The 27264-nt window shown below is 36.1% G+C and overlaps 1 protein-coding gene across 19 annotated transcripts in view; it reads left to right on the plus strand.

The window, feature by feature from the left end:
- LOC139982121 (uncharacterized) overlaps positions 1-27264 on the plus strand; it is a 325984-nt gene that overhangs the window by 42819 nt on the left and 255901 nt on the right. For 12 of the 19 annotated variants that reach the window (XM_071994685.1, XM_071994676.1, XM_071994679.1 and 9 more), the window contains 8 exons: positions 395-453; positions 1265-1384; positions 8669-8874; positions 14514-14590; positions 15029-15081; positions 18706-18825; positions 22110-22363; positions 23735-23811. In XM_071994685.1, coding sequence (XP_071850786.1) covers positions 395-453; positions 1265-1384; positions 8669-8874; positions 14514-14590; positions 15029-15081; positions 18706-18825; positions 22110-22363; positions 23735-23811 — 966 coding nt within the window. Of the gene's footprint in view, positions 1-394; positions 454-1264; positions 1385-8668; positions 8875-14513; positions 14591-15028; positions 15082-18705; positions 18826-22109; positions 22364-23734; positions 23812-24891; positions 24945-27264 lie in introns of all 19 variants that reach the window. The other 7 variants (XM_071994682.1, XM_071994687.1, XM_071994688.1 and 4 more) reach the window with 3 other exon arrangements.

Consider the following 27264-nt stretch of genomic DNA (forward strand, 5'->3'; position numbering starts at 1 on the left):
AAATATATAACATGGTTTTCATCACTTTTTCTTATTCTTAAAAGATTTTTGTTTTTTTCTTTGTCTTTAGATGTATTGTAAACACCTATCAAACTAATGTTGGTTGATATCAATATAAGCTTATATCACATAAACGGCAAATTGATTGAAAAAAGTTTCCATCTCAAGATTCACTTTCATTCCCAAAGACTGCAAGAGTTACAAATATTTTGTTAAAAGCATTTTTATTTAAAAAGAAGCACAGACTAGTTCAGCAATCAACCTTTGCATTTTTCTTTTGTAAGCGCATAGAACATGTTGTTTATGTGCTCATTGGAAGCTCAACTAGGCCGGTAATCAGTTTACGCATAAATATGTTGTATAATTTGCTTCATTCCATATGTTTATCTTTCAGTTTTGTGGCGTCCATTTGACAATAACTTTCGTCTGGATCTGCAAACCGGTCACTGGGAGGTAAATTCTGTCATTTTCAGTGTTTTTCACTTGATCTAAAATAATATTATCTACAACGTAGCGTTTAATAAAAAACACAACGAGAAAACTCTCTTGAAACATGGAACAATATTTTATATTAAGTTATATGTATAATGTAACAGTGAAGTAACTTTTGTTTTCATGTTTTTTATATCAATGGAGATACAACGATATAGATGATCTCTGTTTTGAAAACAAAGTATTGTTATGAAGTGCTTAGGCTATTTGCATGATATTCGCATGAAATTGTATAAGGTTAAGCACTGGGTAAAAACATTACTCCAGTGAATATGCGTCTTAACCTAAATGGACCAAGAAGATGAGGAACCCCCGCCCACCACAGCCACACCAAATTGGACACCCTCCGTTTTGCGCATGCGACTGACAATTTTTATCCTGCCAAAATAATTGCTAATTAATCTTTATGGAATTTTCCAACGCTTGATGTTTTACCATGATACCATTGTCTTGCCGTTCTGTACAAAGTAAGGTGATTAATTTCAGGTGAATGAAATGTTTATCCGGTTGTGTATCTCTCATTGACAGAAAGAAAATGTTATCAAAAACTTCCACTGCAATGAAATTGATTTAATTTTATATTTTCTTAAATAAAAAAAATCAAAGTAGAGCAGTCTTGTCACCCAAATGGAAGAATGTTATCTTGTAAATTGAATAGTTAAGTCATCGCTGTGGGTTCCTCCATTGCAGGTTTACACTATATTTTGTTTCAAATGGTATTATTTTTACTTCTAGTTACCTTAAGCTCTCGTTCATTTTGTTCTACGCTAAGGTTGTTGACAATCAGGTGATGGAGCATATTCGTGACAGTACTGTATCTATCGATCGCAAACACAGCGTGTTACAACAGAGGTCAACTGTACAGCTCCTTCATGTGGCACACAGACATAATGTAAGTGTAATCAAGATTTAAAGATGCTACCAAAGCAAAAAATAATATTCACAGAATAGATTAGTTAGGGCCTTTTAATTGGAAATGATTTCTAGTTGGTTCTTTCCTCTTTGTAAGGTTTGGAATACATGAATGACTAACAACTGTCTAAGATATTAATTTTTTAATTTAGAATTGGGAAAGATATCATTAATCATTCTGGACTAAACATTTTAATCAAACTTATTCCAGACTCCTAAATCAGATACAATATTGTTGTTAACCTAACATACATGCACCTTCAGCATCGTAATTTTATGGTGACATGTCTAAATAACTGACATGAAAAGTCAATATATAAACTCTTCATATTAAAAGAGAGTACAGTACCGCTAACGTATAACTCGCGTAGACGTATACTCTACGTTTATCTACGCGATTATACGCGATTACACGATGTTATACGTTTCTGTACGCGACTTTCTACGCGGTGTCTACGCGGCGTCTACGCCGTGTCTACGCGGCTTAGGGCTTCGCTTCAGTGCACCTGAATAGGGACATACGCGCGTAAAGACGTACAATCTCGTATAATCTGTAAACGTAGGGTATTCTCAGCCGCTTTATATAGCAGAGCTTCTATGGGTTAGAATAAACTGTGATGCAGAAAAGAGTCGGTAAACTCAACATCAAGTAATGTCTCCTAAGCCTTTCCAAAATATTCAACCACAGAGTAAGCATATACTTAAGCCGTTAAGAATAAGAGTAACAAAGAAAACAGCGCTACTAGAAGTACAAACGATCGATACAAACAGTGCAGGAAAACTTCAGCAAGGAAACTTTATCAATTACAATGTGCACCAGTCTGTTAATATTTATACGAGTTCCTCCCGTTGGGCATTAAATTGAATGCAGGTAACAATTAATGAGAACAAGGTAGGCCTTGGCCTATCCTACCTTTTAGCCTTCATCGAAAGTTACGCCGTATATGCCTCGCAAGAAAACCACGATAACCGTTTAACGAAAAAAACAAAACAATATTTGAACTTGAAGATCTGACTTCCCCCAAAAGCAATGACAAGGTTTTGGTAAGGCCTACTATTAAAAAATATTTTCAGAAGAAAACCCTTACGATTTTTTTCCACAAATATTGAGGCTTAGGTATTAGTGCTTCCTCACAATCAAGGAGCCTCCAAGAATTTCGCTCCGCTTACGTAAAACTTCTATATATATATAACACGTGGAAAGACCCGATTTTTTACACACATAATTCCCATTGACATTAGTCACGGAACATAAATTGGTCATCGACATTCGAACTTGCCCAGGTTCACTTCACCATGGGAACGAAAGAAGTTTTATCAGTCGAAGTTTATGATTGGTTGCCTTTTTAATAAAATGTTATCGTTAACACAAACATAAGCAACTTTGGATACTTTCCTACTGTATATGTAGCGTTTCTATTTTGCACTCCTGGCAGGATGCCAAACAAAATATTTCGAAATGCAGTGTATTGCTTTTTCCACAAGGGCCATTGCTGGTATGTTATATTGAAAGTACATAGGCCTGGCCATTCAGAAAGTGTTGAAAAATCGTGTAAGGTGAATTAATGATTTGAACAAAGTCAAAGGTGATACAACTTTGAACACAAAATTGCTGCGAAGAAATATATTGAAGTAACGTCATGTTTTGACAAAAGCATTCAATGTACAATAACTATTTACTAACCTTTTGAAACAAAAATTCAAGCAGAAGGAATGGGGAGCAGTAACACGAAATAAGAGAAATATCGACATATTGATGATAATGGCCATCGGTATATCTTATCCTGGTTCTAAGTGGCTTCCGTTCAACAAAAATATCGTTTTACCTTGGCTCAAAACGTCGCACAAAATATTTTTAAAACAACGGTACACATGAAGTAATCCAATAAATCCCAGACTGAACAACGAATATAAATACCGTACACTACAGCATCGTTACTTTAATGTTTACCTCCTGCCGACACAACCGAAAATGTTTAATGTTTAATATGTAACACGGAGATACGTATTGAACTTTTTTTTTAAAATAATTTCAATGTTTTAACATGTCACTCCCGTAGCTCCTTAAAAGTTGCTAAGCTTTTTATTGATAACGCCGAACGTACCGCCATTACCAGACACACAAGGCGCCACGAAATGTAACACTGTTTAAAAAGTCGGAAACATCTGAAAGTACTAGTAATATGCAAATGTTACGAACGTTTTACCCCTACGTTAAGTGTATTTTTTCTCACCGTTCAATCGTCCGGTTATTTTCCTTTTTTTTTATCTTCAATGGTTATCGAAGTTTGTTTTTGACAATGAGGAAATGTTATTCGCAAAATTTGAACACATTGAGAAACAAATCCCAGGGCGTAAAATCTCACGAACATAATTGTACTTCCAGGAATCCAGGGTAAAGCTCGTTGCTGCAAAGGTTGATCTCACACGCGCTAAGCAAGGTACCTGGGAGACTGCTTGGGCCACTCCTCCTCTCTTACGAGACGGGTTAATATAGTGTCGCACGTTTTTGGCAGTTTGCCAGGGTTGTAACAACTCCTTGTTAGGTCAGAATGGAATGCAAATTAACAGGTGTCAGGCTTGTGAGCAGAAACCAGGACATGATCTAGATTTCCAGGGTAGTCAATATTCCGCGCGCGCACCTGCAGTTGGGATATTTGGTGATCACGTTTTAGTACGCATGACATAGGAAAACGAAAACCTCAAATGAAACTTACTGTTGGAATACGTGGATTTTACTCTTCTGATGTTCGGTTACAACTGGTTCTTATAATGTCAAGTTGAATGGAGCTGGTAAGCATCTTAGCGCCATTTTAAATTGTGCTCGAACACTTTTGTCATGGCCAATCAGTCTGTGGATCCTAAATGTTTTTTATTTGGCAAACGGACATTCAAGGGAAAAAGTCATGCAATTGGAAACTGTTTTCCTACATTCTAAGAAGTATAAGTTTTTTTTACGTAACACCTCTTTTTTTGTTCAAAGTTTTGTTTTAGCCTAGGCCTAGGCCTACTCAAATCAACTGAGGGAGAACAGGATGTTCAATGAAGGTTTACATATTTTCATATGAAAGGTCCGCCGTTTTGCGGCAAATTCTCTGCCTCTTTCAATACATATTTCCCAATAACACACTTCTTGCGACAAAGAATTACCATACGTTTGAGTTGTTCTTTTTTTTCAAATAAAATAATGTTTCTCGTACGAAATCTGAAAAAAAACGGGCGGCCATTATTTTTTCTTTTCATTGCTTTAATACTAGTTCGGAATACGTGGCTTCCTTTACAAAATATTATTTAATGATAGTTTAGATTGCTTGTAATCCGAATAGACACCCGGGGATTCAGGAAAAAGGAGGCCCCTTGTGCGGGCGAAAAACATGTTTTGTTTTTAACCGGCCCTGCTTCAAAGTTGTTCGGTGGAATTTTTTCTTTTCATTCCAACGAACCAACGGTAAATTAAATAAAAATTGACAAAGAAACGCTTAGTAATACTTTATTATTTCTTCAAAATGTTGACAACTATTCAAAGTAAACTAATCCTCCGTGGAACAGAACCTCTACAACTGAAAAATAAAGTCGGGGAAAGAAACACTGAATAGAAACCCAATTAACAAAAAAAATTCTATGCCATCAAACACTTTACCTTCGTCCCCTTCGCTGCAAAGTGAATATCACCTCTTAAACTACGATGTAAGAAACGGCTGTTTTAAACATCTCACTAACTCTTTCGGCGACTTTAATCCCTATTCATTGAGCACAATAGCATTTCCTGCGTATAAACTCGTAGAGGGATTATACGCGGTGTCTACGCGGCCTCTACGCGGCAATTTCTTTGTCAACGAGTTTATACGCGAGTGTACGTGTTTATACGTGTTTATACGATTCTGTGCGCGTACACATGTCCAGTTATACGTGAGCGGTACTGTAATATTGATATTTAATGGTTAAAGATTCGACTGAAACTGTGTTCAATGTTCACATGTATTGTCAAAACTACGGCGTTTGCAACAAAATTTAAACAGAACTTAACACTACGTAAGGACAAGACAAAAACACTATGTTATCCAATATATTTTAGGAAAAGGCTAATCTTTTCGGACATATTTAAAGTTTGAAGATGAGAAGTTGACATTATAGGTAAACGCTACGAGGAACAAGAACAACCATCCATAAAAAATAAGGTTAATTTAAGCTAAAAATATGATAACAAAATAAAATAAAACTGTTAGCAAACTGCTTATCCACTAAAGAGCCTGTTTAAGAGAATGTGTAAAAGTAAGTTGGCCTGACGTTTCGATCCTAGCAGGATCTTCTTAATAGGCTAAATGACAAGTAACAGTAACAGAAGGGAAAAACACATGCACATACTACAGACAGGTTAATGAGCATGGTGAACACAAAGAGATAGATGTAAGGGGATTAGTAGACAAGGGATGCATAGGAGAACGGAAGCAACCAACGGGAAAGGAGAGGTAGGAGATAAACAGTGGAGGGACAAAGAGAGGATTAAGGGAAGGGGGTAGGGAATAAACTGGAGAAGGACAAAGACAAAGGTGTGGAGAAAAAAGGGAGGAAGAGAGCTATGAGAAGAGGAGTGATGGGGGGGGGGGTCAAGGGGAGGAGTGGGGGACAGAAGAAAAGTTAGTCATGTCCTTCCTGAATGTTGAGCCCATGAGGTTGAATGGTGCGACAGCGTTGCATCCACAGCCTCTCTCTGCTGATTCGTTCTTGGTCAGGACGGCTACCTAAGGATTCAATCCCCACCCTGAAGGGACATGTCGTTAATGGTATGGTTGGGAAGGTTAAAATGTTCTCCAACTGGGGTCTCAGTCTTCATGGTGTTGACTGTGGATCTGTGACCATAGAATCGCTTCTTGAGGGTGGTTTTAATTTCGCCAACATACTGAATGCTGCAAACTCTACAAGAGATTAGATAGATGATATTGGTGGTAGTGCAAATGATGTGACCCTTAGTCTTGTGTGTAAGTTGCATGCTGTGGCTGGTGTTGGAATTGGATTCAACAATGTGGTGGCTGCAGACGATGCATCTCGAAGTACGATCACATTTGAAAGAACCATGCTGAATGGGTGTGGGGTTAGAAGTTAGAGGTGGAACAGCAGCACGTACAAGAAGGTCTCGTAGGTTGCGGGGTCGTCTGTAGGCGATGATGGGTTTTTCAGGGACGGCTCGTTGGAGTCTATCTGAAGTGAGGAGACTGTTGTTGTTGTTAGAGGTGATTTGCTGAAGAGGAGGAAGATTTGGGTGGAAAGTAACAACCAGGGGGAGCTTGTTGTCGCAATCTCTGTCCGAACCATAACAAAGAGTTCACATATATTCTTCTCAGCGCCACGTTTTTTTTATGACTTATCCCAGTTTCTACCAAACTGTATGCATCGTGACAATTTTTTTGGTTGGATTTTGGTGGAAGTGACCTCCTTATTTCAGAACTTAATGTAACAGGCACTAACAGCTGATTAACACAGAAAGAAATGCCAGAACTACATTACAGGAACTATCAACTTGGTTTACAAAACATGTGGTTTTAATCGTATGGTTAATAAAAAGTCCATCTTTTCCAATACTGTCTGAAGGCAAAATAATCAAGGCAATGATGACAGCGTATGTCTTTATTCATGTGGCACCTTGACTTGTAAACGCGATAACGAAAATCCTACATGATAGAATATTTACATACTTACATATATTGCTTCAAAGAGGTCAGAAGTCATATGAGGGCACCAGGCTGGTGAACAGACCATACGAAGCATGTTTTCTAGATGTCAATATAAATCAGTTTGATATTCTTGTAACCACAATAATTGAAATGAGACAATAAATGACATTTACACCATATACTTGATTAAGTAGATACGAATCAACCAATGTGTAAATTGTAATAGTATAAGAGCAGATTATGATGTTAAAATGAGCTGAACAAAGCTCCCTTCATTAATCTTATATTTAACAATGAGTATATATTTTGGAAAAGGATGGGGCAAGGTGGATTGGGGTGTGGTTTTAACTGGCTCAATGATCCAACACCATTCCGTCCTTGAAATAAGCACCAGTTCCAAGGCAACACATCAACAGATGAGGATGACCGATTGAGATATGAGACTAATAAGTCGGATCTAATGATGAACCAATCAGCTGCAATGGAATGATCATCTACAGCCAATGGCTATGCTTGTTTTATTTGTTGTCATGTAGACAGTATAATTATGAATGTATTGTAATATCCATTCAATTTTGGGAAAATCTGGATCACACGAATAAACGAATGAGTCATACGCTAAAATGTTTGTTTTAAATTCGTATGTAGAAAGAAAACCAATAGCGATAGAAGTTTGACTCACTGTATAACGCCATATGCCATAGTTTATGCGGACGTCATTTCACTGACCTGTATTGCGACATACCTAGTGACACTTACTAGCTTAGAGTAAATTTCGTTTAAGTAATTTATTATCTCATCCGTACACGTAGTGCACTGTGGATGATATATTATACTCTATCGGGCATTTGATTGCAAAATTATACTCTATTGACTGGTCTGTCTTAATGAGGGGGTTGGTAGGTTGGGGTACCTTAGGGAAATATGTGTGGCTGCATGTACAGGTATGTATGTTTGTGAACACAAAATAATGTTACGAACTCATAAATCGTACGGCCGATAAACGTCAAACTTGTTATGTATAATGTCACTCATGTATAAAAGCATGTGTTGTATGTAGTGTCTGTGTGACTAATGATGTCACACAATTTAAGATCAGATGCCAAAGGTTAAAGAAGAAGAAACAGCGTTTAGCCATTACTCATACCACAAAATGACAGTATGGCCCAACCTTTGATATACAAGATTATATTTCTTTTCCCCTTGACATTACTGTTCACCTTCCCCAACCCCCCCCCACAAATATTGAATCTCCAAATATTGAAGTCGAATTCTGGTCTAATGTAATATAATAATAATATAATAGCGAGTGTATGAAAACCTGAATAATCATGGACTGTATACATGTTATTCTTAAGGACTGTTAGTCATGTGCTTTGCCAATGATTAAATGTTCTTAAAAGTGTGGTCTTAATTTCAGTTATGTTGACCTCTTTTCTGACAGTTTCTACTAAAAAATGATGTTGTACTATGACAGTACTGAGAGAGAATTTAACACCTTTGGGAGTGTTTATCGATCAGTATATAATGCTTAGTCGAATATCTCATACCATTGATATTATAGTTCAGTTAATTGTCTTTCGTTTCTTCAGATTCCCATCTCCTGTCTGCAGCTGGGAAGGTCCTTCAGTAAGATTATTTCTGGTACCCTCATCCTACATTCAGGTTTAATTCTATCTTGTCCTGTATCAGTAAAGAGGGTAGTGATAGATACAGAGAAAGGAAGAGAAATGACAGAGACAGAGGTTGTTGACATATTGATGTTTGTACAACAGTCACATCTGCTGAAGGAGCTATGGTAAGTATTACAATGAGTAACGTATCAACACATATCTGTACAACACATTCATATATAGTAGACTTTCCTAACAATTGTACAAATAACTTCAGGAATAAAACTTTCAGCGCGCTAACATTAATGATTGAATCGCTATTCAGTCACTTCACAGACGTTTTGTCCGGTTACTTTCCAGTTTCATTTATTCGTAGTAATTGAGACACGGTGTTTGGAAGAGACAATATTATACTGGTGTACAGTAAATACATGTAAATCAATGAGATAATAAATTATGCATAGATGCTGTATAACACTTACACAAATATCTTATCAATCTTTACCATTGCAAAATGTAACAATACACGAATATATTGTGATGTGCCTGTTACTTCACTTTTTTGGGGTGGAGGGGGATGGGACAAGGAAAAAGTTGTATTGTCGGTGTAATTGTTAACTACAACAACAATTGGATCCTTAAACAGTTCTTTTTCTCAATTTCTAACCGGTTTCGTCTACAAATGGTGCATGAAATATTGCCAGTGGCTCTATTTATCACTGAATGGACGGAAAACCGGAACCCTCTTCCATAGACAAATTGTTTAAATTGTTTAGATGCTACCCAGGCCGATTTGGTATTTCGTTATCGTTTCTTCCGCTTTTTATCCGAGCTCGTTTATTTGTAGTATTTTGGATACGATCTATAATTCGACTGGCACATGTGGACGATGATTGTAATTAACAATGTTGTACTTTTTATAATCAATGAGATCATGAATCTATTGTTACGTTGGGGTGCTCTGGCTCAATTTGTTCAGGGCTCCGTTATTAAATAAATAAAATTAACAGCAGATATAGAGAAACTCCAGACATAGGTATAATTGTAGAATATAAGCTTTATTTATTCTGTGATGATATTGTTGTTGGAGTGCAGATCCAGAAAGGTGTATCTGAACTACACTCTCTGAAGTCTGGAATGTTAGTCTTCATGCTAGATTATTTAAGTCATTACAACTTCCTGTGAATGGGCAATAACCTCTCTGTGACATAAATTCTTGGTCACAGTCTCTTACTTATAATTACTAATGTACATAGGAGAGGCCTATGACTAACCATAATTGTATACACATGCGATGCAACAGGTTGTCATCTGTGATTAAGCATGAATAGTTCATGGAATTAGGACAAATTGGGCTTTTACGACTATGAGGTGGGTGAGGGATGAATAGGGTGAATACACTTGCGAACCGGAAGTAAGTAGTTACTCTTAAAAGGATTGTCTGGTGGCCTTAAAAAATAGTAAATAATTTTCCAAACATGTTGTCAAAGTATGAGAACGCTAATGTTGCGTTTGACAGAGAAACAATTTTTTAATCCTTAAAGATAGACATTTCAAATATGATTTGAACAGTACAGAACGTGACGTCAGCTATGCTAATGCAGATTGCGACATAACCCACCCACCGCACAGTACCCATATGGTAATCACAACAAAAACCGTGTTTGTATACAGATAAATTTCTTCCTTAATTTCCGGTAAAATTTCTTAGAAATTAGATATGTTTTCAAAAACTCCTTAAGCCGCTATGTATTAGAGCGGTGGTCTTTGTGTAACACAAGGTAAATTTTAGCAGCAGACTCTTCGTTGTTAAGGCTATACATCGCGCTATCCAGCTCCAACGAGAAAAATGTTCGCACGTAGGCTATACTCAAACGTTGACAATCGGACAGTTCTGCAAAGCCTAAACTTCTCAGTGCTACATTCTGCTCTGACAACGATTCCGATAAATTTCTTCCATAATTTCTGGTGAAATTTCTTACAAATTAGATATGATTTCAAAAACTCCTTAAGCAGCCATATATGTAGTAGATCGGTGGTTTCGTGGTCTTTGTGTAACACAAGATAGGTTTTAACAGCAGACTTTTCGTTGTTTATGCATCGTGCTATCCAGCTCCAGCGCGAAGAATGTTCGCGTGTATAGGCTACTCTAATGTTTACAATCGGACAGTTCTGCGAAGCCTAAGCTTTTCGGTGCTACATTCTGCTCTGACATCGATTTCGCCAAGTTTCGTCTTTCGGTGTAACAAATACTTTTCAAGTTTCCTTTTACTGTTAATTTGATCCGTGAATTTTATTTCAGCAATTTCGAAGAACAGTTTATGAACTGTGGTTTGAGTGTGAGTGTACTATGTGCAACGCTATAGAAGTACACCAACTGGACATCGTAGGATATACGTTCGCGAGTATGTATGTTATATGTATTAGGCAATCCAATGTGCTTACACATGAGTTTATTTGCTGCGGAAATGGGAGTGCTAACTTCAAGTCGCCTGTTTTGCCTATTTGCAAGCACTACGTCAATCACCATATTGAAGCGTTCGAACAAACAGTACTTTTGGTGAGAAACTGGTGAATTTGAAAACCAGATTTCTACAAGAAGAAAACGTCAAATGGGGACAATTTTTACATGGTTAGAAAGAGAAAAATAGTAACTACAAGGACAGTGTATCAAAATCTTCCACCAGAAAATTCCTTTAAGACAAAGAGGCATGGAAGCACATGTTAAAAGTGATATGATGGGGATATAACTGCATACTACATTACACTATGCATAGATACTTCTATTAGTTCTATAGAGTGTAATCACTGCTATAAATATTCTATTTTGGTTATTATGGTTACAACAACCACAAATCAAATACTAAACCTTAGAATTGATGATTAGGGACAAAGGCGTGTGAGACAGTTATAGCCTATTCCAAATAAAATGTCATAGAAGAATCAGATGTGGTTTACTTGTCATATTTTGGGGTGCGCTAGGGTCCCTACGCAGCTGTTTCTTTCAGTTACAAACCGGTTCGTTTACCCATCTTGTATGAGATGTTAGTGGATTACTTAGAGTGTTACATTTTAACTTCTGTGTAAGTTTCAATGAACAAGCTGTAGGTTCGACAAGTTGTGCGAAAATTTCTACAATTTTGTCGAATATTTTATAATTTAATCTCATCCTCTTCTTTCTTCATATGAAGAGTTTTCATGTCGATTATTTAGACTTTTCATCATTATCAATAAAGTACAATGTTCACGGTAAATCTGTTGGAAGTTAATAACAGCATTACATCTGATTTAGGACTCTGGAATAAGTTTTGAATAAACGGTTTAGTCCAGAATGCTTACAATATGATTCTGCTCCTAGTGTCTAGTGCTACTAATAGAATGGTGTTTGGAATATACCGGTGCACCGGTGTAAATATGTGTAACTCAAGGATATATTGAATAATACATCAATACATGCATTACAGTGAATAGAGTGTGATTACTGCTGTACGTTGTTTTCTATGGTTATTATAACTGCAAACCAACTAGACATAATTGATCATAGGGACAGGCACTTGTATGGGAGTTTATCATAGCTTATTCCCAACAAATGTCACCATTGAGGAATACGATGTAGTTTGACATGTGTTTGGAGTTGCGGTAGGGTCCCTATACAGATGTTTCCTTCAGTTACAAACCTGTTTCGTTTACCCATAGTGTATGAGATATTGTCATTGGTGTAGAACAGCACTATTATAAGTGACGGGATGGAAAACCTGGGCGCCCTTTGATGGTCATTAGATATATCAATTTATTTTCCTCAAAATGTTGACTCCTATTTTGATTTTTTTAAATTTCATACTGATTGATCAACTTTACATTAATAAAAATCGTTTATATTGTCAATTCTATTTGTTCTTCGTAAATTTTATCCTATAATTTCAACTTGTCATCTTCCAATTCCAACTTTGTTCGAAAAGATCCCCTTTTACCGAAACTTCAGATTAATTAATGCTTTTCTTATTTACTCTTTGTTTGTTGTTCTTTTGTAGTTTTAAGTTCCGTGTAAGTTTTGCTGAAGACGCTGTGGTATCGACAATATGTGTGAACATTTTAGTTGTTTCTTTACAATTTAGTCTGAAAATTCTTTTCTTCTTTATATGATAATAATTTAGACTTTTTGTCATTAGCAATAAAGTACAATGCTCAGGGAACATCAATTGCAGGTTAATAACAGTATTACACCTGATTTAGGATTTTGGAATAAGTGTTGAATCAGCGGTCTAGTCCAGAATGATTAACGATATCATTTCCGAAATTTAAAATGATACCCTATTACCCTTAGACCTTATTCAGTTTGAGATTACTAGGAATTTGAAACAGAAAGAACAAAAGTATTCCATGTTGAAGAGTATTTTGGGATATATTATCACATAAGAAAATAAAATGTAATAGCAGGTGCGGCTTCTATCTAGTGTATGGAAATTGAAACTCATTGCAGGCAAGAATGAGAAGGTACACCTCCATCATCCCTTCTCCCCCTCCCCCGTATGTCTGATTCCCTTCCTTCCACATGGCAGTAATGGTAGAGAGACATAATATTCCAATAAGAACTCCATCTGGCAGTGTCGGTTTAACTAAGACAGATGGTGAATGTTCACTGTATTGCAGGTTGTGAACAAAAAATGAAAAATGAAACGAAAAATTCAAAGCTGAGAACGATTATGTTAATTAGGAGCAAACTAAAAAGAAGGAAACCGTACAAGCCATGTAACCTTGTATGACATGCTCTACGGTAGCATGGAACTATAACCGTACGCTTGTATTCTTATTCTGATGTCACGATCGTTTAGCTACCAGTCATTATGTGATGCTAAAGTGACCAAGGGTTCATTCAGATCAAGCCATTCCTGACACAAAGGACGTCAATCCCAAAATATCAATATCTATGTAATCATTCCCAGACTTGCCGTAAAATGATGCATGTAATACTATTGTGCTATTGCATATAAATGAAACATGTCACAATGAACTGAAAAGGGCCGCTGTAAAACATAGTACGCTAGTAGTTCCGCGAAACATGTTAGGTAATCCTCCATGTTTGATACGTTTTCTAACTATTGATGGCATCGGGTGCAAATGGACACTCTGACAAATGGTTCTTGAAGACAAACGGTATTCCCCATAAAACACGTTATACATACCACATATTCTCTCACAGACTGTAAAAATAATGGTGAGATTCTTTTAATTTCTTAGAGATTGAAAGTGTTATGATGGCATAGCTACACTGAATTTAGATTCGCTTTTCATGATTCAAATGTTTATGTTTACCAAGCAATAAAAAAGTATGTATTTTCTGGAGGACTAGGGAGAGCCTAAGCCATTCAAATCATAGACAAAGATTTTCCGTTTAGTAAACTTATGAAGCTGCAATGCTTCTTTTTATTTTGCTATGAACTTAACAAGATACATCAAGAAGGGCTTAACCATCTGTGTATCTGAAACAACATGTACATTTATGGAGAGTAAAACAACAATTCTTCTTGTTTAAAAGTTCCTCTAATCGGATCACTAATTGCACTGGTAAGACCCTGCGTAATGCTATCTTGTATTTTGTAAGAAACCAACTAAGTATATTCCACGGTATTCACTTGACGTTTCATAACAACCAAGCGATATTTATTGTAATACAACTCTTATTTGAATGTAACGGGAACCTTTGATATCACAAATTAAGGTTCAATAAGTGTAGCAACAATATGTTGTTTATATACTCTTCCCGATATATTGCAGTGCTAATTAAGTAACATTTTGCTTGCTATTCTTTATTTCTACTACAAAGGTTTGATGGTTGTCTGCTGCCCCCTAGTTTCTCTTTGGAGTCAATTCCTGCAGAGTTGAAATCTAGAGACATAAAAGGTATGTTTATATCTTTACATTTAGTCAGGGATCATATAGTATTAAGTTTATCAGGTCTCCTTGCATTCATTCTTGTCATCGTAAAAACTATCCTGTTTGGGTTAGACGTTACTTTACCATATCAGTTGTCATTAAGCAACAAACTTTTTGAGAATGACTTGATTAAGGGTGGTATTTCATAAATACGACTTTGCTTGCCTACAAAAAGTGCTAATCCTGTTTTATTTGTAAGATTAAACAAACACCTGGGGTTTACTTGATAATCGTAACACCTATGTAAAACGCTCTAATTGACAGTTGTACAAATCCATTAAAACGTGTTCACATTAGCGGAATCACTGTCAATATTTACGTATGTAATCCTGATATACATATGTATGCAATCCTGTCTTCATATTGTTCAATCTCTTGCACACTTTTACATTTCTGTCACCTTAGTGTTCTGGAATGACTACGGTTACAGTCTGGATCTTCAATCCGGTATTTGGAAGGTATGTTTTGCTGGTATGTTTTTCTGCTAATGTGGTACATTTTTGCATGTGTTTGATTTAGAAACCATTTGAACAAAAAAACCAAAATGAATACTTGCTTCCAAATTATCAGCCTTATGTATCGCTCCCACTGAAAGAATAATGGAATCTCAACTATATAATTTGAAATAGTAACCTTGTTTCATATGCAAAGTGTATTGTTGTTATCTTTAAATGTCAGTCTTTAAAAGCTCAGAAGATTGTCATTAGCATACATAAGATTACATTTTATGACGATGAAGTCAATTAATGAAATTTAATACTTTCATTATGTTAATACATAAGCTATTTTTAGAGGTCAACTTCCGTTGAGCTTGTAAAGATACGTATTTATTCTTAGGGTATGTAGTTGATAGTCTGTTCATGTTTATGTTAGGTAATTTATGCCTATTTGTGACTGGTACAATGTGTAAGGATTCGAGAATCAACCCATACTGGTCGCCAGTCAACTTATATTAATGACCGTTGACTGGTCATAGCTTTACTGCAGGAATATTTGTTAGGTTGTGTTAGCGTTTATTGCTTGGTCTGGATATTTAGCAGTGTATATACAAGGCTAGTAGTATGTACAGTATTTTGGGGGTATTGAATGAGATTTCTTTGCTTTAGCTGATATTTTCCGGTTAAAGAAGTTTAGAAGTTAACTCTGCATGCCTTAAACCTTTTCCTGCATTACAAAAGTAGGAACATAGCTAACATAGCTATGAAACTTTAAAATATTCTCTTCATTTTGTTTGGGTCTGTAATGTTTTCCGTTTTGTGATTCTTTGTCTCTTTCCCCTTTCTGTCCCCTCCTTTCGACCTGTTTCATACCGCAGACGTGGGTGGCGTTACAATATCATCAATCCCCCTTCTGATACCATGTTAAATCATACAATGATGTACTGTATATGTAAGACCCTGGATTCTGTTCAGTCAACCTTAAAGAGGTTATGAAATGAAAATTTTTCATGTCTTGGAATGGTTTATCTACATTACTACAACACCACCCATGCACAAATTTCCGTAAATATGGCTTCAAACGCCAGAAATTCGCTGTCAAAGTATTCCCTAGAGACCTCTCGAGCTGCCACTCGTAAAAAAGCAAAGCTGCCCACCGCAGTTCATCTGACGTCATCAAAGGAACAATTTCAGCCAAAGCCGACTCCCCGCTGTTTACTGATACGGCGTTATACAGTTTACAACATGTAACTACAGCACTCTTCTCATCAATTGTCTTCTCCCGAATCCGAGGAAATAGGACTTCACCTCTCAGGACATTCGTAAGCTTTGACTAAAATTATTGTCTTGAGGAAGAAGAGGAGGAAATAGTTTTCGAGGGTGATGAAGATAATATCAGTGTTTTTCCCTATCAATTGAGCCCCTTGCAGAAGAATTGTAAAACGATCCCGGTGGCTGAGACGCGTCGCTGCCGTGCGAAGTCCCCGAGCAGAACGGTTGGACGACCCTGAACCGAAACTGGTCGGTTGAGCATAAACAAAACCACCGTTATTAAGACCTTCAAATGATTTAAATTATCTCAAATGTCGATGATCCTGCTACTTAACTTCGTAGCGAAGCTTCTAGAATTTTGTGTCTTACAGTGCAAGGAAAATGTGACATTCTGTTACAGTGCAACCCTATAGTAGTACTGGTAACATGGCCCTAGACCTAACTAATAGACGTTGTATAACAGGCTAGCCAGTGTAATTGTATCATCCAACTGTTACGTAAAATCACAACACAACGCCAGTTTTACCACAAAAGAAAACTTGCAGATCTAGAATTGATTGTTCTAAAACCAACTGGCTTTAAGTTTTGTGCAAAATATTAGGTAACCAACAAAAAATCGTCATTTGCTGTATCAAGGAGGCCTAGGCTATGGTCATAACAAGTAATTTGGCAACAGTATAGGCCTACAGGCACTCATAACGTTGTGGATGTGTAGTGTTTTGAGCGAGTCATGTTCAAATTCTTCGATTTCTGTCATCTTTTCGAAAAGCTTGCAGTAGAAATCTGTCTTTACTTGTGGTGGAGCAACCTGATACCACATATCGGCATATTTAACAGTAACAAGATAAATTTACGTAAAAACAAAACTCCAAACACCAAATCTCAATTACTACGGAGCGCTGCAACAGTGTAATGTTGTGTGTTCTCAGACGTTTAAGAATGTAAACATAGCGTCTCGGAAGTGAGCTGAGTTCCTCGACTGACGTCACGCCGCATTACCGTATATATACAACAATTTTTAGAAAGTTTTTATTACCCTCGAATTTTTGATCGTTTATTCCTCGAGGATGCAAGCTTCGTTTGACACAAATTGGGTATCATTGGAAAGCTACGAGTATACAGAATACAATGAGAAAGAATTTTTTTTCCATTTCATAACCTCTTTAAAAAAATAATAACTACCAATACAAGCATATTTGTTCGTACGCAGAGTAGCCCCCCCCCCAAAAAAAAAGGGATCCCATACGTAGTCATTTGTTCCCATACCCAAACACGGATAAGACAATACTCGAGGGTTGAATATTGGTATTACAGCAAAACCATTTCCATATCTACACTATGTAAATATTTGCAATAAATGCTCAGATTGCGACGGAAACTTTCCTCTGGCGCTTTATTGGTCATGGTACATAACCAATAAAAATGACGTAACTGACGTAAAATAATAAACACAACCATTCTATTACAAGAACATTCTCCCTACACTTGATATGGTTTACAAGAGAAAGTGCTCCCTGCATGTATGTAGACAGCTAATATACCAGCTTGCTACATTTCTTAATTTCTGTGTCAAGACGGTTTTCCATTTACTTCTTTTATATTCGATAATAACAATTTCTGCAGACTACATTGACTAGTATTTCCTTTAAGATATTATTTAAAAATCATTTAAGAAAAATGATGACTTGTCTTTTCGCAACAATTTCGTAGAATAAATTTGATACGTGATTGAATATAACAACCCTTCCCATCCGTCTAGCCGTTGCAAAATATAGAGTTTTTCTTACAACTTTGGCTTATACAGGTTTGGTGTGGATGCTGAAGTTGAATAATTTAGAATCTGATGAGCTGCCTTAAACATAAGAAGCCAGTGTAGATGATATTATTAACGACACACATATTTTCAAAAAGTTGAAATTCTAAAGGCTTGTCATATAGTATGACACACATTCATTGATTACCCTATAAACAGAAAAGAAAATCGTATTAAAAGTAGCAACAACTGTCATAACGTGAACCACATATTGCAGAAACAACGAGAATAACGCGGCACGGTCATACGTTTTAAATTCATTATAGTGGCGCTTACTATTGGTAGCAATACTTTTATCAAAGTACAACGCGACATTTTTGCTCAGGAATAGATTTAAAAGGCATAAAGATTAAACGATTAAATATCTTACCTCTATTAACCTTTGCTGGGTAAATCTTCTCTAAAAGATATCTGTGGGAAGATATTCCGTTTGTTTCCCTGATATATTGGAAGTAAGGATCTTAAGTCAGACAAACCAAAACACAGCTACTGTAACTATACTTTCTATAATGTAATTTTAATTTGTTTCAGCTAACATTCTTTTTGTTTTTTATTATCAGGTTGATGATATAGATACAGTCAGTAAACTATGTACAGGAAAATTGGAAATTCGTCCCGATGACACTGAGTTACTACAGAGATGTACGATAAAGCTTTTGGAGAACGCATCCTACTATGACGTAAGTCAGTAACCGTTGTACGTCGTTTGTACAACATAAATGTCTGTTTTATTGTCAAAATGAAAGGGAGACACTGCTCAATGTATAATTCCCAGTGTAGGTGTTGCATACAATTTACGGACTGCAGATTGTTAAAAATGTTGAAATATTAGAATTCGTATGATTCCCATTGGCAGTTTGAATGTACTCGTTGAAAACACGACATCGTTTTCCACAAACTGTTGTAAATTTATGTCTCAGCGTAGAAGTACTGTCTGATGGTATTCTACCACATAAAAATATAATTAGTTGAACAGTACACTCATTGAATACGCTTTCAATTAATGACTTGATTTATTCCCTCGATTTCTGACTAGAATGAGGAACTTTATACTCACTTTTATTGTTATTACATTCAATTAATTTTGAGGAATATGCATGTGTGATATCAACAGTTGGTTTGGTATCATATTGCAAGTTACGTGCGTTCACTACTCCGACCAGTAAATCAATCACAAACACATTTAGGTTTTGAATGAAAATGTCGGTTCATTGCATGTTTTGGCATTCCACCCTCCAAGAAACGACGTTATGAATTTTATATTTAATAATAATAATAATAAATTATGAGACTTAAATAGCACCATATCAGTAAACAAAAGTCACTGCTCAAAGCGCTTTACAAAGAAAGTAAATTAATTTACAAAGGAACAAGTGAAAAAATGGGTCATAAGTAGACTTTTGAAAGTAGAAAGTTTATAGCATGTTCGAATGTGATCTGGTAACTTGTTCCAGAAATAAGAGCCAGAGTATTCAAAGCTTCTGTAACCATATAAACTACTAATCGGTTTTCCTTTCAAACCGCCTGTTTAAACGCAATCTCAGAACAATAGCAATCAAAGTTGAACTTAAAAAGTTTTTGATTGAGACAAAGAATATGCTTGCCTTGTCTTTTTTCGACAGGGGGTAGTATATTTTAATTGTTCTTTGTTTGTGTATTTGTTCTCTATCATTACAAATAAGGAGGTTTATAAGACCCTCCGCTAGGGTTGGGCGATATTTGCTTCTTAACGTCACGATAAATAGTTCAAAAGTTATCGCGATATTTCGATAATTACGATAATTTTTCCTTATTGTTTTTAGTGTGTTCGCGAACACACTAAAAACAACTGCCGATTTACCATCCATGTTTTCGCGCAGCGAACACACCAACCCCTGTTGCGTGTGAGCATAGTGTTGTGGGATCCAGGGGCCCGCCTTATGGCCGGGTGGTGTCAAGGGGTGGACCCCTTGTGTGGGGTCCAGGGGGCGAAGGCCCGGGGAAAATTTTAGTATTTTTGCGTGTCTGGCAATAAAAAATTCGCAGTTGAGGATTCAAAATACTGACAACTTTTTGAATTTAAATTGTCACGAAACTGATGAAAATTTTATAATGACAAGTTAGAGTAGCTATATTATGTGATAAAATGAAAAGAGATTTAATCTGTCTTACAATCTTTGAAAAGTTTAACTTACAAAACTGTCCATATTATGAAACAAACTACGTTCGGCAAAGCCCTGTTTCTAGACTGCCTAACAATGAACAGCGTGCACTATACGTACATCAGTTTACAACTGCAGTGTTTAACCCTACTTAAATATCACAGTAGGCTACATGTGATGCGAATTTTCACAGGTACCTTGCCAAACAACCCCCTGTCTAACATCTGTTTGTTAACATTTTTGGCACGTTTCCAAAAACTTTTCATGGAGTAAACTATTTTGGCTCCATTCTAGAATTAATTAGGTCAGTCAGAAAGGATCGGTAAAGTTATGCGAAATATGATCTTAAACGTTCAAGAAAAGTAGGTAAATATCCCCGTAACATTAAGGTAAGTAAAAAACACCGCAAGCCAACCGACTCCTCCGCATGAACAAAACAATCTATTCCCCATGATACACGAGGCACAGTCTATACCATACAGGCATAGCACGATATCAAGGCCCCAATAGCTACAGTATGGCCATCTTCATGAAACCTTGTAAACCTTGTAATCCCATGTTTTAGGCCACTTGGCATGATTAACTAAATGCTAAATATTGTTTCCATGTCCTTGTAGCAAACGTCAACTTCGCAAAACACAATTAGTTGTGTTTTTGTTGTTATGTGAGATCCGTAACCGACGAAGCGGTTAGGCTATATACTATACACTTAACTATGGTAGGATATTAATTTTTCCTTTTTTTGGGGAAATTCTAGAAAATACTTTCTTTTCCCCCCACTTAACACCATATGTGGTCTAATGGTTTATTCAGGTATATGATATAATTAACTTTAACTTTGTATCTAATTCTCCTACAATACTAAATCCTATGTCCTCATGGCTTGGGGGGTTAAGGTGCTCAGCAGCCACATGGCATACCCAGCATTTTCTTTGCCTAACTAAAGGGAGGGGCCAAATTGGAGTAAGGATACAGTACCCAATCAGTAAAGTAACTTTCTCTAAACCATCCTTAAAAGATCTCCTGATTGGAGTTGCTACCAGAAAAACTCTGACCACAGCAATGATGATGCCAACTTTTCTAAGAACAAGGGAGTCCTGTAGTAAAGAGGCAACCCACATGCTAATGGACACTAAATTTATGTACAAAAACTGCAGAAGAGACAATGAACTTCTGTTCTGATGCAGTATCTTAAGTAAACGGATAAACTGTGAAGCCAGCAGCTTACTGACTATAAACAGGAAATGGATCCTGTTTACATACACCTCTCTTTTAACATCACATACATCATTACTAGTGCAACTTTGCGTTAAGAACTGCTCAAAGAGAAGCACTCTATAGTCGAAATATGCCTCATCACGTCTTGTATTTCTTACTGGGGTAGGACCCAGACACCTCACCCATACACAGGGGTTGGCCTCAACTACCACATGGAAACCCAATCCCCTATGTGAAAGGTTTACATGCTTTGGAATTCAGAGGGATTTTACGGTTAAGAATAAATACCAAGTTCTCCAAGGATTTAATTAAAAGTTAAATGCTTTGAGTGATTGAAATTAACCTGGAATAGCAAGCCGTATATGTTAGAAGAAATGTTTAAACTGTTTAAGTTACCACATTAACATTTTGTAACCTCGGTTATCATTAATACCAATGCATTGTTGGCAACCGATAATTTCCAGTAAGATGGCCAAAACAGTAACTTGGAAATTGTTCTGTAAACATAAAACTACATAATTGAAATGCATAAATATATCGTGACTGTCATCTCGTATATAAACATTATTATTTTTTTGGAGCATCCTGTTTTGTCTTTGTCACAGATTCCAATATCTGGTTTACACCTCGAGTACATTTCCGTCAAGTTTGAAGGTGACACTATTATACTACACGGCAGGATACCTTTACCAATACTTCCAACTGTTGAAAAGATCCACATAATTCGAAGTGATGCACGATCTTTAAGTTCATTTTTTGATGACAATGAACAATATGGCAATACACGGACATTAACAGAAATGGATGTTTTGAACTGGTTTCAATACGGAATGAAATGTGGAAGTGTCAAGGAGCTGATGTAAGTAAAACTCCAAGACTTTTAAGTTAACGTATTGTAAAGGGTACACGCAGTTGCATTGTGTTTGCCATATTAGACATAACGGAATACATATACCACTGGTTTACAAGCATATTAAACAGGTTTTATCTCACGAAAATGTTGAACTGCCTTCAATGAGCAGTGTGTTGTAAATGATTAGGTTAAACACGAAATGAAAATATTTAGTAATAGCCATAGGTGCATGCCTGTGTAAATATGATATTGTAATGAGATATATGAATCAAAGGAAGTGTAATTCATCAACTGTTCCTTTGGTACTGTCGGAGTATTTACCGTGTCTTGCAAGGATATTCTTATATGATTGGTGATTGAAACTAATATGTAAATACTAGAAAACCACATTCGTTCCGCAAACTTTCTGGTTGGTCTTAAGTTACAAAACTAACCTATGCTACATCAAGTGTACACTGCATATATACACTTGGAATGCATGTATACAAAACGTTACTTTCGTGTGTGTGCATTGTAATACGGTATGGTATTCATCACATTAGGGTACTGTCTCCCTAGGCTTGTCAGCTAAACCACAAAAATTGTATTTTCTGGCAAAATTTCACTACCTGGTTTACAAGAGAGATGGAAGTTTAGTTTGACTGAGACAATTCTAACAACGCTTAAATTGTTCAAAATATTCAAGTTTTGTATTTTTCACTAAACATTGTGCTATTTTTAGTGATTAATTGCTCCTCAACCATTGCTTCCTGGTACTTGATTCTTTCCTTTTCTATGGGATAAACTCTATAGGAATCTGTAATAGAAAGGTAGTAGGATGTTTAAATGCTGAGACCTCAAAAATCAAGAAAATGCGAAATGCCACAGTGGCGTAAAGTTGCGGAATTCAATTTCGAAGTGAGATAAATCTGCCAATTTGAAGCAATGCAACTGAAATGTTTCAGAATATGATTATTTTGTGGTGTTCCAAGCATACAATTAATTTGGGAAGTTTTAAAAGATGTCCAACTACAACATACTCCAAATTTTGGTGATTTGATGTGGAATGACCCCTTCTAGCTCATTCATCTCACTTCAGTTTCTGATAAGCATACATGTATACTGACCACTAATGGCACTGGTAAGACCATGCATGATGCTAATTTGTCCATTTGTAAGGGACCAGCTAAGCATATTCCATGGTATTCCTTTGACAGATCATAACAGCTAACTGATATTTAGTGTAAACACATTCTCATCTGGTTGTAACAGGAACATTTTGTACCAAAATATTAAGGTTCAATGTGTTTAACAAAGATGTGCCTTAATGATATTTTCCCTGTAGGTTACCATGTTAATTTATAACATTTTGTTTTATTCTTCATTTCTACCACAAAGGTTCGAAGGTTTTCTGCTGCCTCTTACATTATCTTCAGAGTCAATTCCTGAAGAGATGCAATCTAGAGACATTAAAGGTATGTTTATATAGTCAAAATTATTCATCTTATTTTATCAGGTTTCCTCACATTCGTTCTTTATTCTTTAAACTGTTTTAAGGATAACGATGTCAGTAACGCAAGGAGATTAATATATGTTACAACATTTAAATTAGCAAATATATCACAACTAGATTTTTTGTGATTATTAAAACGTAAGCGGAACCGAGAGCCTGTTTCACCTACATAATTGCCCTCTTTGCAAAGTACACAATAGAAAATGTAAATAACATTAATAGAATCACAAGAGAGGGAAGGTGGTCTTTGACTAAAGTCAACATTGGAATCTTGACCACGGTGCCTGGGGTAATATGGGGGCATATTTGGCATCTAGGTTTACCGCAAGGAAAATTGCAGGATTCCCAGTTTCCGAACATTTCAATCTTCATAGTCATTCTCTAAAAAAACCTAAAATGTATTTTAATTGCCTCGAACTTCAAATCAACTACTGAACGTAAACGTAAAGAAATCAATTGGATCTTTCCTATTAAGTCTCACATCACCGGCCTCAACAAAGACTTGGGACCCCTTAACAACTATCAGTTCTACAAGCATATGTAATCCGTTCTATGCTCCTTAATCCGCTTCCTGTATAGTCATGGTTTATTCGGTTTTAATTCCATCATTGCAACTTACACTTATCTAGCGTCATTCTTTCATTGTGTCACATTTTGTACTTCTCATTCGACTGCCAAGTATTGCTGACGAAGGTCCCAGGGGGACCGAAAATTCCACTATATTTTCTAAAACTTACTCCTGTTTTGTCAATTATGAGTCATATCTTATTTCTCTGGTTTTCTCTAATAATATTTTCTTTTGGAGTAAACGTGGATTTTCGTTATATTATATATATATATATATATATATATAATATATATATATATATATATATATATAATATATAATATATATATATATATATATATATATATATATAATATATATATATATATATATATTAAGTATATATATATATATTAAGTATATATATATATGTCAGTATGTCATCCGTTCTTAATTTTCATTCTCTCGCATATATTTGTATTTCTGACATCTCAGTATTGTGGAGTTGCTACGGTTACAAGCTGAATCTTCAATCCGGGAATTGGGAGGTATGTTTTGTTTCTATGGTCTTTATTTTCACATATACTTTGACGTGAATGAGCAATTTGGAATAAACAAGAGGGATACTTGCACCAAACTTTTCAACACCTTGTTGAGCATAATGAAACAATGTTGTTAAGTATCAAATATTTCATTTGGAACTGTGATGGAATGTTGATCACGTTAAGAATAATGTCCCTTGTTTTAAATGGATATGCAATGTGAAATTATCTAAGCTGTAAAAAATAATTATATAAATGATCCATATGATACCAAACTCATATTTTCATTGATATTGACATATGCCACACTACAAGCATTTTATACTAACATAAAGAAGAATTGATACATACCATTTCAGTAAACAATCTCGTCATTATTAACAAGCAACAACATGACAATTGTCAAATGCAGCATTATTTGTATTGTCTGTATAATATCTATAATGATCAACAACAGCATAAATCTGGGATAACCTGCTACTATCATCATTAATACAGTAGACACTAAGACTGTAATGTGCTTGTAAACATCAATCTTATTTCAATCAGGTAAACAATACCGACAAATCAGCCTACAATTGCGTACCTGTCATGTCCACTTGAAGCTCTGGAAAATTTGAATGCCCTTTGAAATTGTAATTTCAAATCATTTCATTTCATTTCATGTATTTATTTGTTTAATCACAACATTCAGGTGATGATAGAAAGCACATAAAAAGTTACAAAAATGCAAAGAGTTGTGAAATTAAGTGCTCTAAAATAAAAACCTTTAAATAAAAACCTTTTGTCTGTTTTTTACAGAAAATAACAAGCTCATATCTTGTTCATTATCATTCATATGAATATATTTTATAATGCATAAATCAAGTACATACCACCAATTCCCTTCCGGGTTCTCATTGTCGTACTATATAACACAATGATGTTGCATGTTTAGGAGTGAAAGATTCTGTTCAGTCAACTCTTGAAATAACTACCACTGCAACGAGTTTCTTCGTACTTAGAGAACGAAATATAGTGATTACATAAATAATTATTTGACCCAACACTAAAACCTGGTTATTGCAATACCAAGGCGTTGAATATTGGTATTATAGCAAAACCACCATTCATATACACGAATAGTGTTATAGTATGGGCAATTATTTTATTTATGAATTTAGGGAAATGAAAAGGGTGATTTAACCTTCATTCTGGCTGTTTAAGAATATCGGTATATAAGGACGACCAGCACGCAGCGAAACAAAACATCCGTACTCAGCACACCAGTGTCCACTGGCGGATCCAGGGCCTTTGTTTGGGAGGGGCCAAAGTGGTATTAGAGTGATATGGGGGAGGGGTCTAAGGGGAGGGGGTGCCCCCTCCCTTTTTGAAAATTTTCTATTGCTGAATGCCCTCAGATGCAATTTGGTGCGACAAAAGTGTACAATGGTGATGTTCATTTACTTCTAAAAAAATGTTTCCCAGGTGTAATTTTCTAAAATATTTATAAAACAAAGTTGGGATCATCTTTCTCAAGAAATTTTATTTCTCATAGGTTATAAATTTCTTACAACCAGCCTGTAACTGCAAAATTGTGTTAAACTGTAAATCCTCATGCTCATACATTTACATAGCTCCCAACTCTTGAGAAGGCAAATGCTGGTCCATGCCATGAATCGCCGTCCTGGGGGAGGGGTATAAGGGGAGGGGGTGTCCCCCTCCCCTTTTGATTTTTTTTGGAATCCTGGTGATGCCTACATGTAAAATGGTGGCACTTAGAAAGGCTTTTGTCACCCAAAATTTTCTGAGAAATATGCATTTTTTTGTGTGTAACATCAATAAATTGAATAGTAGGTGATAATTCATTCTTTCCCATGGCATGAAAATGTTCGTTGCTTGCCCCAATGAAAAGAAGTATAGGCTAATTTGAGGTTCAAATGATGCTGTAAAGGAGGTTTTATGCTCTATTATGCTAAATGCTAAAGAAATGATGGTTGCTAAGTCAAAAATTGATGCAAATTTGTTTATGTATACTTGACAATTACAATGCGGTTTTTTCGGACGCTTGTGCGGGTCAGCGGGTTTGGGTGTTAGAATGCGGGTCTAATTCCCGCGAATTGCGGGTCAGTTGGGAGCTCTGCATTTAATTTTAAACCAGAAAACGAAAAGGTTTAGACTAGTCTACCAATGCTATTCCTCTCGATTTTTTTAATTTCCAATCATATGATTTAGCGGATGTTCAATAACACTTTTGGCTCACCTTTTGGGGGGGGCCATGGCCCCCCTTGGCCCCCCCTTGGATCCGCCAGTGCCAGCGTCCAAAAAGAGGCAGCCCAGATAAATG

This window comes from Apostichopus japonicus, chromosome 16 (assembly GCF_037975245.1).
Source record: "Apostichopus japonicus isolate 1M-3 chromosome 16, ASM3797524v1, whole genome shotgun sequence".
In the NCBI taxonomy this organism is placed as follows: Eukaryota; Metazoa; Echinodermata; class Holothuroidea; order Aspidochirotida; family Stichopodidae; genus Apostichopus; species Apostichopus japonicus.